Source organism: Canis lupus, chromosome 29 (genome assembly GCF_003254725.2).
Source record: "Canis lupus dingo isolate Sandy chromosome 29, ASM325472v2, whole genome shotgun sequence".
Lineage (NCBI taxonomy): Eukaryota > Metazoa > Chordata > Mammalia > Carnivora > Canidae > Canis > Canis lupus.
The window spans coordinates 31,868,717-31,882,437 of NC_064271.1; the positions used below are offsets into that span (position 1 = coordinate 31,868,717).

The 13,721-nt window shown below is 39.2% G+C and overlaps 1 protein-coding gene across 1 annotated transcript; it reads left to right on the forward strand.

Moving 5' to 3' along the window:
• The first annotated feature begins 6,285 nt into the window (after positions 1–6,285).
• On the forward strand, positions 6,286–13,470 carry LOC125753967 (solute carrier family 7 member 13-like). The gene is made up of 2 exons (XM_049103759.1): positions 6,286–6,949; positions 13,295–13,470. The coding sequence occupies exons 1-2, from the start codon at positions 6,286–6,288 to the stop codon at positions 13,468–13,470; spliced, it is 840 nt and encodes a 279-aa protein (XP_048959716.1).
• Positions 13,471–13,721: the final 251 nt, after the last annotated feature.

Consider the following 13,721-nt stretch of genomic DNA (forward strand, 5'->3'; position numbering starts at 1 on the left):
ATCAGAAATCAGCAAATAGGGGGGAGGAGCAAGATGGCAGAAGAGCAGGGTCTCCAAATCACCTGTCTCCACCAAATTACCTAGAAAACCTTCCAATCATCCTGAAAATCTATGAATTCGGCCTGAGAATTAAAGAGAGACCAGCTGGAATGCAACAGTGAGAAGAGTTCGCGCATCTATCAAGGTAGGAAGACGGGGAAAAAGAAATAAAGGAACAAAGGACTCCAAGGGGGAGGGGCCCCGCGAGGAGCCGGGCTGAGGCCGGGGCGAGGGTCCCCAGGACAGGAGAGCCCCGTCCCGGAGACGCAGGAGCTGCACCGACCTTCCCGGGCGGAAAGGGGCTCGGGGGGAGGTGGAGCAGGACCCAGGAGGGCGGGGATGCCCTCGGGCTCCCGGGGACAGTAACAGACACCTGCGCCCCGGGAGAGTGCGCCGAGCTCCCTAAGGGCTGCAGCGCACGGCGGGACCCGGAGCAGCTCGGAGGGGCTCGGGGGCGGCTCCGCGGAGGGGGTTGCGCGGCCCGGGAGCGCGAATCCAACAGCGCAGGCTCCGGAGCACAGGGCGCCGGGACACAGCCCAGGATCCCGCCTCCCCCGGGACAGGCAGAGGCCGGGAGGGCCCAGGACAGCGAGGACGCTCCTGCCCCAGCTGAGCAGATCAGCGGCCCCGCCCCGGAGCCTCCAGGCCCTGCAGACGGAGTTCCTGCCGGAGCTGAATCCAGGTTTCCAGAGCTGCCCCGCCACTGGGGCTGTTCCTCCTGCGGCCTCACGGGGTAAACAACCCCCACTGAGCCCTGCACCAGGCAGGGGCACAGCAGCTCCCCCAACTGCTAACACCTGAAAATCAGCACAACAGGCCCCTCCCCCAGAGCACCAGCTAGACGGACAACTTCCAGGAGAAGCCAAGGGACTTAAAGTACACAGATTCAGAAGATACTCCCCGGTGGTTCTTTTTTGTTTTGTTTTGTTTTGTTTTGCTTTTTGATTTGTTTCCTTCCCCCACCCCCCTTTTTTTCTCCTTTCTTTTTCTTCTTCTTTTTTTTTTTTTCGTTTTTTTTCTTCCCTTTTTTTCTCTTTCTCTTTTCTTCCCTTCTTTCTCTCCTCTCTTTTTCTCTTTTTCCCAATACAACTTGCTTTTGGCCACTCTGCACTGAGCAAAATGACTAGAAGGAAAACCTCACCTCAAAAGAAAGAATCAGAAACAGTCCTCTCTCCCACAGAGTTACAAAATCTGGATTACAATTCAATGTCAGAAAGCCAATTCAGAAGCACTATTATACAGCTACTGGTGGCTCTAGAAAAAAGTTTAAAGGACTCAAGAGACTTCATGACTGCAGAATTTAGAGCTAATCAGGCAGAAATTAAAAATCAATTGAATGAGATGCAATCCAAACTAGAAGTCCTAACGACGAGGGTTAACGAGGTGGAAGAACGAGTGAGTGACATAGAAGACAAGTTGATTGCAAAGAGGTAAACTGAGGAAAAAAGAGACAAACAATTAAAAGACCATGAGGATAGATTAAGGGAAATAAACGACAGCCTGAGAAAGAAAAACCTACGTTTAATTGGGGTTCCCAAGGGCGCCGAAAGGGACAGAGGGCCAGAATATGTATTTGAACAAATTCTAGCTGAAAACTTTCCTAATCTGGGAAGGGAAACAGGCATTCAGATCCAGGAAATAGAGAGATCCCCCCCTAAAATCAATAAAAACCGTTCAACACCTCGACACTTAATAGTGAAGCTTGCAAATTCCAAAGATAAAGAGAAGATCCTTAAAGCAGCAAGAGACAAGAAATCCCTGACTTTTATGGGGAGGAGTATTAGGGTAACAGCAGACCTCTCCACAGAGACCTGGCAGGCCAGAAAGGGCTGGCAGGATATATTCAGGGTCCTAAATGAGAAGAACATGCAACCAAGAATACTTTATCCAGCAAGGCTCTCATTCAAAATGGAAGGAGAGATAAAGAGCTTCCAAGACAGGCAGCAACTAAAAGAATATGTGACCTCCAAACCAGCTCTGCAAGAAATTTTAAGGGGGACTCTTAAAATTCCCCTTTAAGAAGAAGTTCAGTGGAACAATCCACAAAAACAAGGACTGAATAGATATCATGGTGACACTAAACTCATATCTCTCAATAGTAACTCTGAATGTGAACGGGCTTAATGACCCCATCAAAAGGCGCAGGGTTTCAGACTGGATAAAAAAGCAGGACCCATCTATTTGCTGTCTACAAGAGACTCATTTTAGACAGAAGGACACCTACAGCCTGAAAATAAAAGGTTGGAGAACCATTTACCATTCGAATGGTCCTCAAAAGAAAGCAGGGGTAGCCATCCTTATATCAGATAAACTAAAATTTACCCCAAAGACTGTAGTGAGAGATGAAGAGGGACACTATATCATACTTAAAGGATCTATTCAACAAGAGGACTTAACAATCCTCAATATATATGCCCCGAATGTGGGAGCTGCCAAATATATCAATCAATTATTAACCAAAGTGAAGAAATACTTAGATAATAATACACTTATACTTGGTGACTTCAATCTAGCTCTTTCTATACTCGATAGGTCTTCTAAGCACAACATCTCCAAAGAAACGAGAGCTTTAAATGATACACTGGACCAGATGGATTTCACAGATATCTACAGAACTTTACATCCAAACTCAACTGAATACACATTCTTCTCAAGCGCACATGGAACTTTCTCCAGAATAGACCACATATTGGGTCACAAATCGGGTCTGAACCGATACCAAAAGATTGGGATTGTCCCCTGCATATTCTCAGACCATAATGCCTTGAAATTAGAACTAAATCACAACAAGAAGTTTGGAAGGACCTCAAACACGTGGAGGTTAAGGACCATCCTGCTAAAAGATGAAAGGGTCAACTAGGAAATTAAGGAAGAATTAAAAAGATTCATGGAAACTAATGAGAATGAAGATACAACCGTTCAAAATCTTTGGGATGCAGCAAAAGCAGTCCTAAGGGGGAAATACATCGCAATACAAGCATCCATTCAAAAACTGGAAAGAACTCAAATACAAAAGCTAACCTTACACATAAAGGAGCTAGAGAAAAAACAGCAAATAGATCCTACACCCAAGAGAAGAAGGGAGTTAATAAAGATTCGAGCAGAACTCAACGAAATCGAGACCAGAAGAACTGTGGAACAGATCAACAGAACCAGGAGTTGGTTCTTTGAAAGAATTAATAAGATAGATAAACCATTAGCCAGCCTTATTAAAAAGAAGAGAGAGAAGACTCAAATTAATAAAATCATGAATGAGAAAGGAGAGATCACTACCAACACCAAGGATTTCGGCTTTCCTGTGTGTGTGTGCGCATACACACACACACACACATATGCATATGTATACATTTGTGTGTGTGTTACTTGGTTAGTGTTATAAATATAAAACCTCTTTCTTACTGGGAATTTTTATAATAAAAAAAAAAGAAGGAAAAAAAAAAGAAATCAGCAAATAGAAACATCAGCAAAACACTCATTTATCTCCAATTGCAATAAGTTCAATTAAGCATAAAACTTTTCTCAAGTATCCCTGTGCTTAGGAAAATATTATCTATTAACTGCTAACCTTTCCATTCCACACAAACACCACCATTACTACCACCCCTATCATCTTTCATCAGTCATCATCATCTGACATATTATACACATGTGTTTCTTGTGTGTTTACTTCTCTTTCCCCTAAGATATAAAAGTATTTATGTCTGTCCTGACTAGAATACAAAAAGTCTTTGCCTGCTATGAGCTTTGCATATAGTCAAGTGCTCAATAACTTTTTGTTGAAAACAAAAAATCTACTAAAAGAAAAATTAAAAGAAAATAAACTATTTACCAAAACAAAAACAAAACATAAATTAACTTCTCTATAGTTTATTCTGCTACAAACAAATAATGGGTGAATGAATGTATAAGTTAATAAAAAACATGTGTTGGATGTATTAACATTTATATTGCGACACAAGCTACACATGTGATTTAGACATTAGTGGCCTAAATACATTCAAATTGTACTCCTCTTAAAAGTGAGAAGTCATTTGTCTTGTAGCTTTCAAATTTTTTTCCTTATCTCTGGTGTTTAGAAGTTTGATTATGACTTTATTTGGGGATGGATTTCTTTGGATTTATTATGTTTAGGACTCACTCAGTGTATTATATATGTAACTTTATATCTTTTAACAAAGTTGGGAAATTTTCAGATGTCATTTCTTTCAATATTTTTAAGGCCTACCATCTTTCTCCTCTCCTCTGGAACTCCAGTGACATATGTGTTAGATATTGTGTTATATTCCCACAATAATCACTGAGATTCTATTCCTTTTTTTAATCCATTTTCTTTCTATTGTCAAACTGGGTATTTCTACTGTTCTATTTTCAAGTTCACTAATTCTTTCCTTGTGTTCTCCATTCTGCTGTTGAACCCATCCATGGAGTTTTTAATTTATTATATTTTTCCATTCTAAAATTTCCATTTAGTTTCCCTTTATATATTTATGTCATCTGGCTCCTTCTATTTTGTCATTATTTTCAGGCATATTTGCACAAGCTTACTGAAGAATTTTTATGATGGCTACTTTAAAATCCTTGCCACATGATTCCAAACTCTGTGTCGTCTCAATATTGGTGTCTGTTGTCTTTCTTCATTCAAGTTGAGATTTCCCAGGTTCTTGGTATAATGAATGATTTTCTATTGTATCCTGCATATTTTGGATATTACATAATTAAATATGAGATCTTACACTGGACCTGGGAGCTCCTAAATATATTTATTAATAGACAGGTTTATATCTACCGGGATGATACTGATATCTAATCTAATTATAATAAAAGAATGAGTACTTCTACAATATATTTTTATTATATACAACCTAATCTATACTGCTAAGATGGCCGAAATGGCCTCTGCCTCCTGGTATCAATGGCCTAAAGTAATCCCCTAGCCTTGAGTGTGGGCAGGACTTGTGAATTTTTATTTCCAATTAATGGAATACAGCAAAAGTGAAGGGATGTCACTTCTAAAACTTCTGTCTTGTTATCATTCTCTGTCCCTGATGGAACAAACAAGATGGCACACTATGATCGGCCCTATGAGGAGGCCCACACAGAAAGAATGAAGGAAGGCCCCCAGCAGATAGCTTGAGACTGAGGCCCTTAGTCCAAAAGGCTGCAGTAAACTGAATCACAACCATATGAATGAACTTGGAAGTGGATTTTTCCCCAGAGAAGCCTTGAGATGACTGCAGTTCCAGCCAGCTTTAAGAGACACGTAAAGCCAAGCGTCCGAGGTACCAGCATCCAAGTTTCTGCCCACAGAAACTGTGAGAGAATGTTTTTCAGGTCACTAACTTTTGGGATAATTTAGTAGGCAGCAGTACACCCAAGTGCAATTATTAAGCCATGACAGGTCAGTACTTCAATGAGTGTTTCACAGAGGTCACTTATTCAGTTCCATGGAAATGACTCTCCAATAAAATGAAATTATTATCCTCATTTTACAGATGAGGAAATATTAATTCAAAGAAATAAGACAACTTATTAAAAAATCATGCAGCAGCTACTAAGTGTCAGACGTGGGATTCAAACCTTGGCCTACTTAAAGTTTACATGTTTTATATTAAACTCAGTTCCTCTCTTTAGAATACACTTTCAAAAGTATTAGCTCAAAGTTATATAATATCAATGTTATACCTCCAAAGAAAAAAACCTCTGCCCAAAACTTAAATCTTTCTTAATTAGCTGTGACTAACTTGTTTAGTGGCATATGTGATTTTTTAAGACAGATTTGTTGAGATTCCTATACTATTGAAATTCCTGTACCCATACAATTCATCCCTTTAAATTGTACACTTGGATGGAGTTTTTGGTATATTACATTAATAACTTTTTAAACTTACAGTAAAATATACATAACCTAAAATTTTCCATTTTGACCATTTTTAAGTGTACAGTTCAGTGGCATTAATTATATTCACAATGTTGTGCAATCCTCACGAGGTATATTTGAATTTTTAAATAATTAACGTGAAACGTTTTAACTCTGGAACTCTTTAAAAGAGTTCACAAAACCCTAGAACAATTCACAAGTTAATCATTTCTAAAACAAAGTGCAAAAAAATGCTTATGTAAGGATGATAGCTAAGTCAACAAAGTGTGTTGCAGAAGAATCATGTGGGAAATGTATAAAAGTAATCAATCCACATGAAATTTTTAGAGCATTTTTTAGGATTAAAAAAAAAGGGAAAAGGAAAAAACATGCAACTCCTGAGGGAAATAGGATTTTTCCATGGAAATATTTTATTATTTTGTGTCACAACAGGTGCAGGAATCTTCGTGTCTCCTAAAGGGGTATTAAAATATTCCTCACTGAATATAGCTGTCTCCCTGAGTATTTGGGCTGCTTGTGCTGTTCTGACTTTGATCACCGCTCTCAGTCTTGCAGAGCTGGGGACAACCTTCCCTAGAAGTGGAGCACCTTACTATTTCCTCAAAAGATCTCTTGGCTCCTCTGTCGCTTTCCTCAGTCTTTGGATCAAACTTTTTATTTACCCCTTAGGAATAGCTACTCAAAGCTTAATAATAACCTATATAATTCAGCCTTTCTATACCAGGTGCCCAGCGCCAGAGCAACCAAAGAAGTGTCTAGCTTTGGCCATTCTGTGGTCATTGGGACTTCTGAATACTCGAGGGGTGCTAACTGTGGCTTGGTTTCAAACTATCAGTATTTTGGTGAAAATGGCTGTCCTCTGTTTCATTTCTCTTACTGCGATTGTGCAGTTAGGGACTGGGAAAAAGGAGAATGTGGCCAGGTTTGAGAACGCTTTGGACGCTGAATTTCCGGGTGCCTTACAGATTGCAGAAGCCTTACTTCAAGGATTGTTTGCATATGCTGGCACATCAATCCTGATCAACATAGCAGGTAAATCCATCTCTGAAATACTTTTGTAGAAAGCATAAAGTATTGCCTATAATCCTATAGAGAAATATATAGCTGATTTGTTTGTATTTTGGAATCAGATTTACTCTTCTCTGCACCAGTTGGATGTATCACAGTTTAGTCATCATTAAGGCTCAGTATATAGCTATTTATATAAAAAATGTGGAAATTGGGCACCCCGGGTGGCTCAGCGGCTTAGTGCCGCCTTCGGTTCAGAGCGTGATCCTGGAGACACAAGATCGAGTCCCACGTCAGGCTCCCTGCATGGAGCCTGCTTCTCCCTCTGCCTGTGTCTCTGCCTCTGTGTGTGTGTGTGTCTCTCAGAAATAAATTAATAAAATCTTTTTTTTTAAATGTGGAAATTAGTATTCTTCAGGTCATGTCCCTTATTCAAAACTTGGGAATTTTATAAAGTTTTAAAAAGAAAATTAAGACCAGTCTCAGACTTTACTGCTTTTTTTTCTAACATTTTTTCTTCCCATGGTGGCTGTGATTTATATATTGGTGAATACATCCTACCTGGCAGTTTTGACCCCTCAGGAAATCATCTCTGCAGGTATGAATGTGTCTAGACAAAGGGTAACTAGTCACTACTAGTACCTACCCTCAATAAACATGGACTTCTTTGTACTGTAGATATGCTTGATACACCCATTAAGAATATAAACATGATGTGTTCATGCTTTGGTTTTTATAAGGAGAGGAAAAACAATCCTCTAAACAAACTATAAAGAAGGGGCACGGGAATCCCTGGGTGGCTCAGTGGTTTAGTGCCTGCCTTCGGCCAAGGGGCATGATCCTGGAGTCCCAGAATCGAGTCCCACATCAGGCTCCCTGCATGGAGCCTGCTTCTCCCTCTGCCTGTGTCTCTGCCTCTCTCTCTCCTCTGTGTCTTTCATTTCATTATTTCAATTTATTTATTAATAAATAAAATCTTTAAAAAAATAAAATAAAATAAAATAAAGAAGAGGCACATGCTAAGGACAAAGGTCTAAGGGTAGTAGAATGTGAAACACCAAGAATTAGAAAGAGGAAGAAGAGGAGGAGAGGGCCATGGAAGAGAAAGGGGAAAGAGATGAGGGAAACGGGAGCAAGCACAGCAAGAAAGCAAAGCAAAGATAGGAGATATTTTGTTAGAAGTACCTATAGGACATCTGGATGGCTCAGCGGTTGTGTCTGCCTTGGGCTCAGGGTGGGATCCCGGGGTCCTGGGATTGAGTCCTGCATCCGGCTCCCTGCAGGGAGCCTGCTTCTCCCTCTGCCTCTCTCTGTGTGTCTCTCATGAATAAATAAATAAAATCTTAAAAAAAAAAAAAGATCTATGACAAAGGCTAATAGTAAATGGTGTCATCTGAATAGTAAGATTACAGTTTTTAATTTTATTTCTTTTTGTATATTGTTCATACTTTCCATGATTTGCATGTTGTACTTAGGATCAGAAAAATGTCAATTTTCTAATGCCAAGTAATAATACTTCTACAGACTCAAATGATAAATTTTTATGAAGACACCAAGTCTTTAAGAAAATGTTAAATGGGGGTGCCTGGGTGGCTTAGTCAGTTAAACATCTGCCATTGGCTCAGGTCATGATCCCAGGGTTCTGGGATGGAGCCCCAGTCTGGCTCCCTACTCAGTGGGGAGCCTGCTTCTTCCTATCCTCCCTACTCATGCTCTCTCTTGCTTATCTCTCTCTCAAACAAATATTTTTTAAAAAAAGAAAGAAAATGCTAAATTATATTCAGTTTACTTTATTTTATTTTTTTAAGATTTTATTTATTCATGAGAGACACCAAGAGACACAGGCAGAGGGAGAAGCTGGCTCCATGCAGGGACCCTGACACGGGACTCGATCCCAGGTCTCCAGGATCAGGCCCTGGGCTGAAAACAGTGCTAAACCACTGAGCCACTGGGCTGCCCAATATTCAGTTTACTTTAAAAAAGGCAGAGTAGTATTTGAAATAGATTCAAAAAGTTCCAACAAATCCTAATTTTAAAAAAGTTATTCCTGAAAGAAAAGAAGCTATCTAGAAAGTTCATTTACTGAGAGCAACTCATTCTTTAAATATTCTAGATAAAGTCCAAGTAATACACCAACAAAAACATAAACTACAAAAATATTGTATAGACAGATATGCACAGAAGTATATGACCATGTAGAAACACTTCTCTTCCCTCTGCCCATGTCTCTCTGCCTCTCTCTCTCATTGTGTTTCTCATGAATAAATAAATAAAATATTTTTTTAAAAAATGTTTGAAATGCAGTTTAAAATCATGAAATGGAGTATAATGAATAAATAGAATAAAATTTCAATTATCCTGCCATGAATTTTAGGATTGTTAACATTATTAATAACAAGTTCTCTAAAACTTAGAACAGAAATTACCTATAGAAACAAAGCTTTTAATTTTGCAAATAAATAAAGGCAGAACCGTAGGTGTCCAAGCACTTATGATTGGAAAAAGAAGGAAAAGAACTGAACTATGAATTTATCAAATTATCAATGAAAAATACCAGCATATCATAGGTAGTAAAATAATGAAATCATATCATCCAATTTTGAACTCCTCTTAATTATAATCCAAAGCCAATAATTTTGGAGAAATTTTGCAGCACATTTGATACCCTTATAACAGAACTTATGTTTCTAGTATCAGTTATTTTTCTTAAACATATGATACTTACCCCCATTGAATTTTCCTTTTTTATTTTTGATCCTAGTATTTATGGCTGTATCATTTATTTATTGTTGCAAAACAAGCCTCCTCAAAATGTACTGGCTCCCAACCACCACTTAGTTGGTTCACAGTTCTGCAAGTGGACAATTTATGCTGAGTCCAGTGAGGCAGTTCTGGCTGTCTGCTGAAGTCATACATGTGTCGATACCCTGCAGTTTCAGTAAACAGCTGTATTGAGGTTAGCCATGCTTTCCTATTTATTTGGGGCCTTGGTTGGTAGGATAGTTGGAATCCTTTGAAAAACAAATGCCAGAGGCACTTGGCTGGCTCAGTCAGTAAAGCATGCTCTTGATCTTGGGTTTGTGAATTCAAGACCCACATTGGGTATAGAGAGTATTTAAAATCATAAAGGGGTGCCTGGGTGGCTCAGTCAGTTAAGTACTTGCCTTAGATCAGGTCATGATCCCAGAGTCCTGGGATGGAGCCCCATAACCCATGTCCAACTCCCTGCAGAGGGGGGAGTCTGCTTCTCCCTCTCCCTCGGACCCTCTCCCTGCTCATGCTCTCTCTCTTGCTCATTCTCCTCTCTCTCTCCCTCTCTCTCTCTCTCTCTCATATATAAGTAAATAAATCTTTAAAAAAATAAGTAAAATCTTAAAAAGGAAAGAAAGGTCAATAAAGCTAAAAGAGAGGGAAGCAAATGCCAAGAAATAATTAAATGTGTAAGGATTTTATTAAGAGAAATGCTTGCGTTAGAGAAACCAAGAAGGAAACCAGGTAAGGCTAGGAGAGCAAATTTGACTCAAAGTGAAGGAGAAAAAGAGGTAAGGATAGGTAAAAAACACCCTAAGTTGATATGCAGTATAGAGAAGGTCTGGCACATCTCTCAGGGAGCCCATTAGCCAAAGTCAGCCATCAGATACAGGAGTACTTCTTGGTATCTCTACCTCACTCATTAGCTGGGAACAATCTAGGAGCATGGCTTTGGTAGAAATGCCACAGTGGATTTCATTGTGCAGTAGCTGGGGCCCTAGATCAATTATGCTCCCTATATTTGGAAGTCTGTAAGGTGCATTTTCATGGCTCCAGAGTTACTACGGCTTGTCTCTGACAGACTAGATTGAGTTTGTTCATATTGTAGCTAAGCAGTGTCCCAAAAGAACAAACAAAAGTCCATGATACCTCTCAAGGCATAGGCTCATAGTTGGCAAAACACTACATTCAATGCATTCTACTGGGCAAAATAGACAAGGCCAGCAGTTCATATTCAGGAATTGATAGAGAAGCTCTCCCTCTTGGAAGGAGGACCAAAGTTATATCACAAAGAGTACAGATGCAAGAAGAAATAAGAATTATTCCCATATTTGCAATCCAGCAAAAGTGACTAACTTTTTTGAAAAAATTTTTTAGAAGCTGTTGCTGTCACCTGGATGAACAAAGTATTCCCTTCCATGGAATGGGTCATCTCTTTTGGGATTTCAACTTCAATAGTTAGCAACATGTGTTGTACAGTACTTTCAGCCTCAAGGCTGTTCTACACAGCAAGCCAAGAAGGACAACTGCCTTTGATCAATAAGTACTTCAGTCCAACTGTTGCTACCACCCAGATAATCATATTAGCTTCTTTTCTTATTATATACTCAGATTTAATCAATTTAATAAAATATTCAGGATTAGCAACCTGGGTAAAAAGAGGGCTATGTATGACAGGTCTACTTAAACTAAGGTACCAGGACCCCAATCTACCCAGACCTTATAATCAAGATAAAAATGTTAATATTAAATCTCTACTTTCTTTCTAGGAATATAATTTTTTTAATCTATAGGAGAAGCTTCTAAGTCCAGAGCAGAGGTTCATAAATGAAACTGGACTTGCATGTCCAGTTTACTGATGTATAATTGGCTGTATGAGCTACTTTTGGCTTGATTTTTAAGGAGTAAATGGTTCTTGATTCTCCACAAGGACAATAGATGTTACCATTTTTGCTATCTTTCAGAAACTAGATAATAATGCTTTTGAGGGGGAAATATTGGCCCAACTCAAAATCATCCCTTCAGTGCACAACCCAACATAGGTGATGTGGCATTCCATTCTTGATTATGTCCTTGATAGAGTCTTCATTTTCTATAAGATGTTTAGGTGATTATAAAATTGTGAACCTGAACTTAAAATAAAATCACTATCTTCTAGGTAATGTCAGTAGGGCCATTGTAGGTGCCTAGAGTATCTTTGTGTAAAATATAAAAAAGCACCCCTTCCTCTAGGTGGACATAGCTCCGTGCCCTGGCAAAGAGCCTAGTGAGCAGAGCACAAGCTAGCTATCAGTCCCCTCACATGGAAGCACTTGTGTATGGAGTGACTACCTAAGCAATCAAATGCATAAGAAATAAAATCAGACTCATTTGAAAAGACCATTCTGACAATAGTGTAGAGAATAAATTAGAAGGAGGCATGACTAGATTCAGGCCAAACAGCCTGCAGAGGTTCACCTCGTCACCCGGTTTAACCCAAGAGAATTCCAATACTCGGAGATTAAGTAATTATCCTAGCTAAAAGGAGCAGGGTTGGAATTTAAACCAGACATTCTGATTCCAGAGCCCATATTTTTGTTATATGTACTAAAAGAAAACTGGTGAATATTTTATTCCATAAGGACTTACTAAGAAAATTTTTCTGATCTTAGCATCAGGAATATTGGGCCTCCCCTAAATAACCGATTTGCTTATACATTATAGATGGTCTGCTCTCAGAATCTATATGGGGCTTTGTTGCATGCATTTTGTGAACCAAATCCATTCTTTATCTATTTGCCTCTTTCTCTTTCTTATTTTCACTTATTTTGTCTTGGTATAATGTAAGCTATACCTTACTATAATGTAAATCCTAGTAAGTTTCAAATAGCCTGTTTTATTCTTTAATCATAACTATGGTATGATTTTTAAAGATATTTTTTAAGATACTTTCTGGCTGCAGGGATTGTGTGCAAAGTAAAACGAGAGTCCCATATTTCATGCCAGTGACCATAAAAACCACTTGAGTGTGCATTTTAAAATCTGAATTTTCAGATTTGCCCTTGGAGATTCTAAATCAGTAGGTGTCAGTTGGGCTCCAGGAATTTATGCTTATCAATTATCTTGGGGGTTTTTATGCCGAGAGTCCACTGACCATATTTTAACAAACACTAGTCTAGGTAATCCTGACTTTCTTCTCACAATAGCTCCTTCTTTGGCCATGCCTCCTATTAAAAACAGTGAATGATAATATCTTGGATTTGAGTCATCCATTTATTCAAGAAATATGTGGTAACTATCCATTGTGTTTCAAGCACTCTACTAGGCAGTTCAGAGAAATACAAATGAATCTTTCAGTCAAGAGTCTTATAAGCCTCATAGAAGTGTAGAAAGTGTAAAAAATCACCGTTACAAATTTAATTAAGAAATGGCATTTTGTTGAACACATTCTACTGAAATACCCTGTATACAATTCTCAAGAAGATTTCAAAAGATCAGCATTAAATAAAACCTCATTTTGCATATGGGTCTGAGAGGACCCATTTTCCCCCAAACATCCAGACTTAATGTTTAAGTGGCAACAACACAGGTATATCATGAATATTTTGTTAAAAATCTATGAACACAATTATCTTGTAGCACTCACCAACCCACCACGTAGCTTTCCTCAGTTGAGACAGAGCACAGGGACCCAGAAGTCTCGCTGTGCAGTGACAGTGACCTGGGCACTGGTGGTAGAGGACCCACAAGACTGGCAGTTGGGAGTCTTCTCTTGGCTCCTTCCTGCAAATGGTTCTGAGGACCAGATTAATTAAATAGCCCAAAGTTATACAGCTGGACAGTGGCACTAAGCTCCTGAAGAGGAACCTTCTTTATCTCTGAGTATGGCAAATGGCACATAGGAATAAGTGAATATTTCTTGAAGGAATGAACAATATAGATAGCAGAGTTTGTTGGACACCTGGGTGGCTCAGTTGGTAAAGCATCTGACTTTAGCTCAGGTCAAGATCTCAAGGTCCTAGCACCCAGCTCTGCTCTCAGCAGAGTCTGCTTCTCCCTCTCCTTC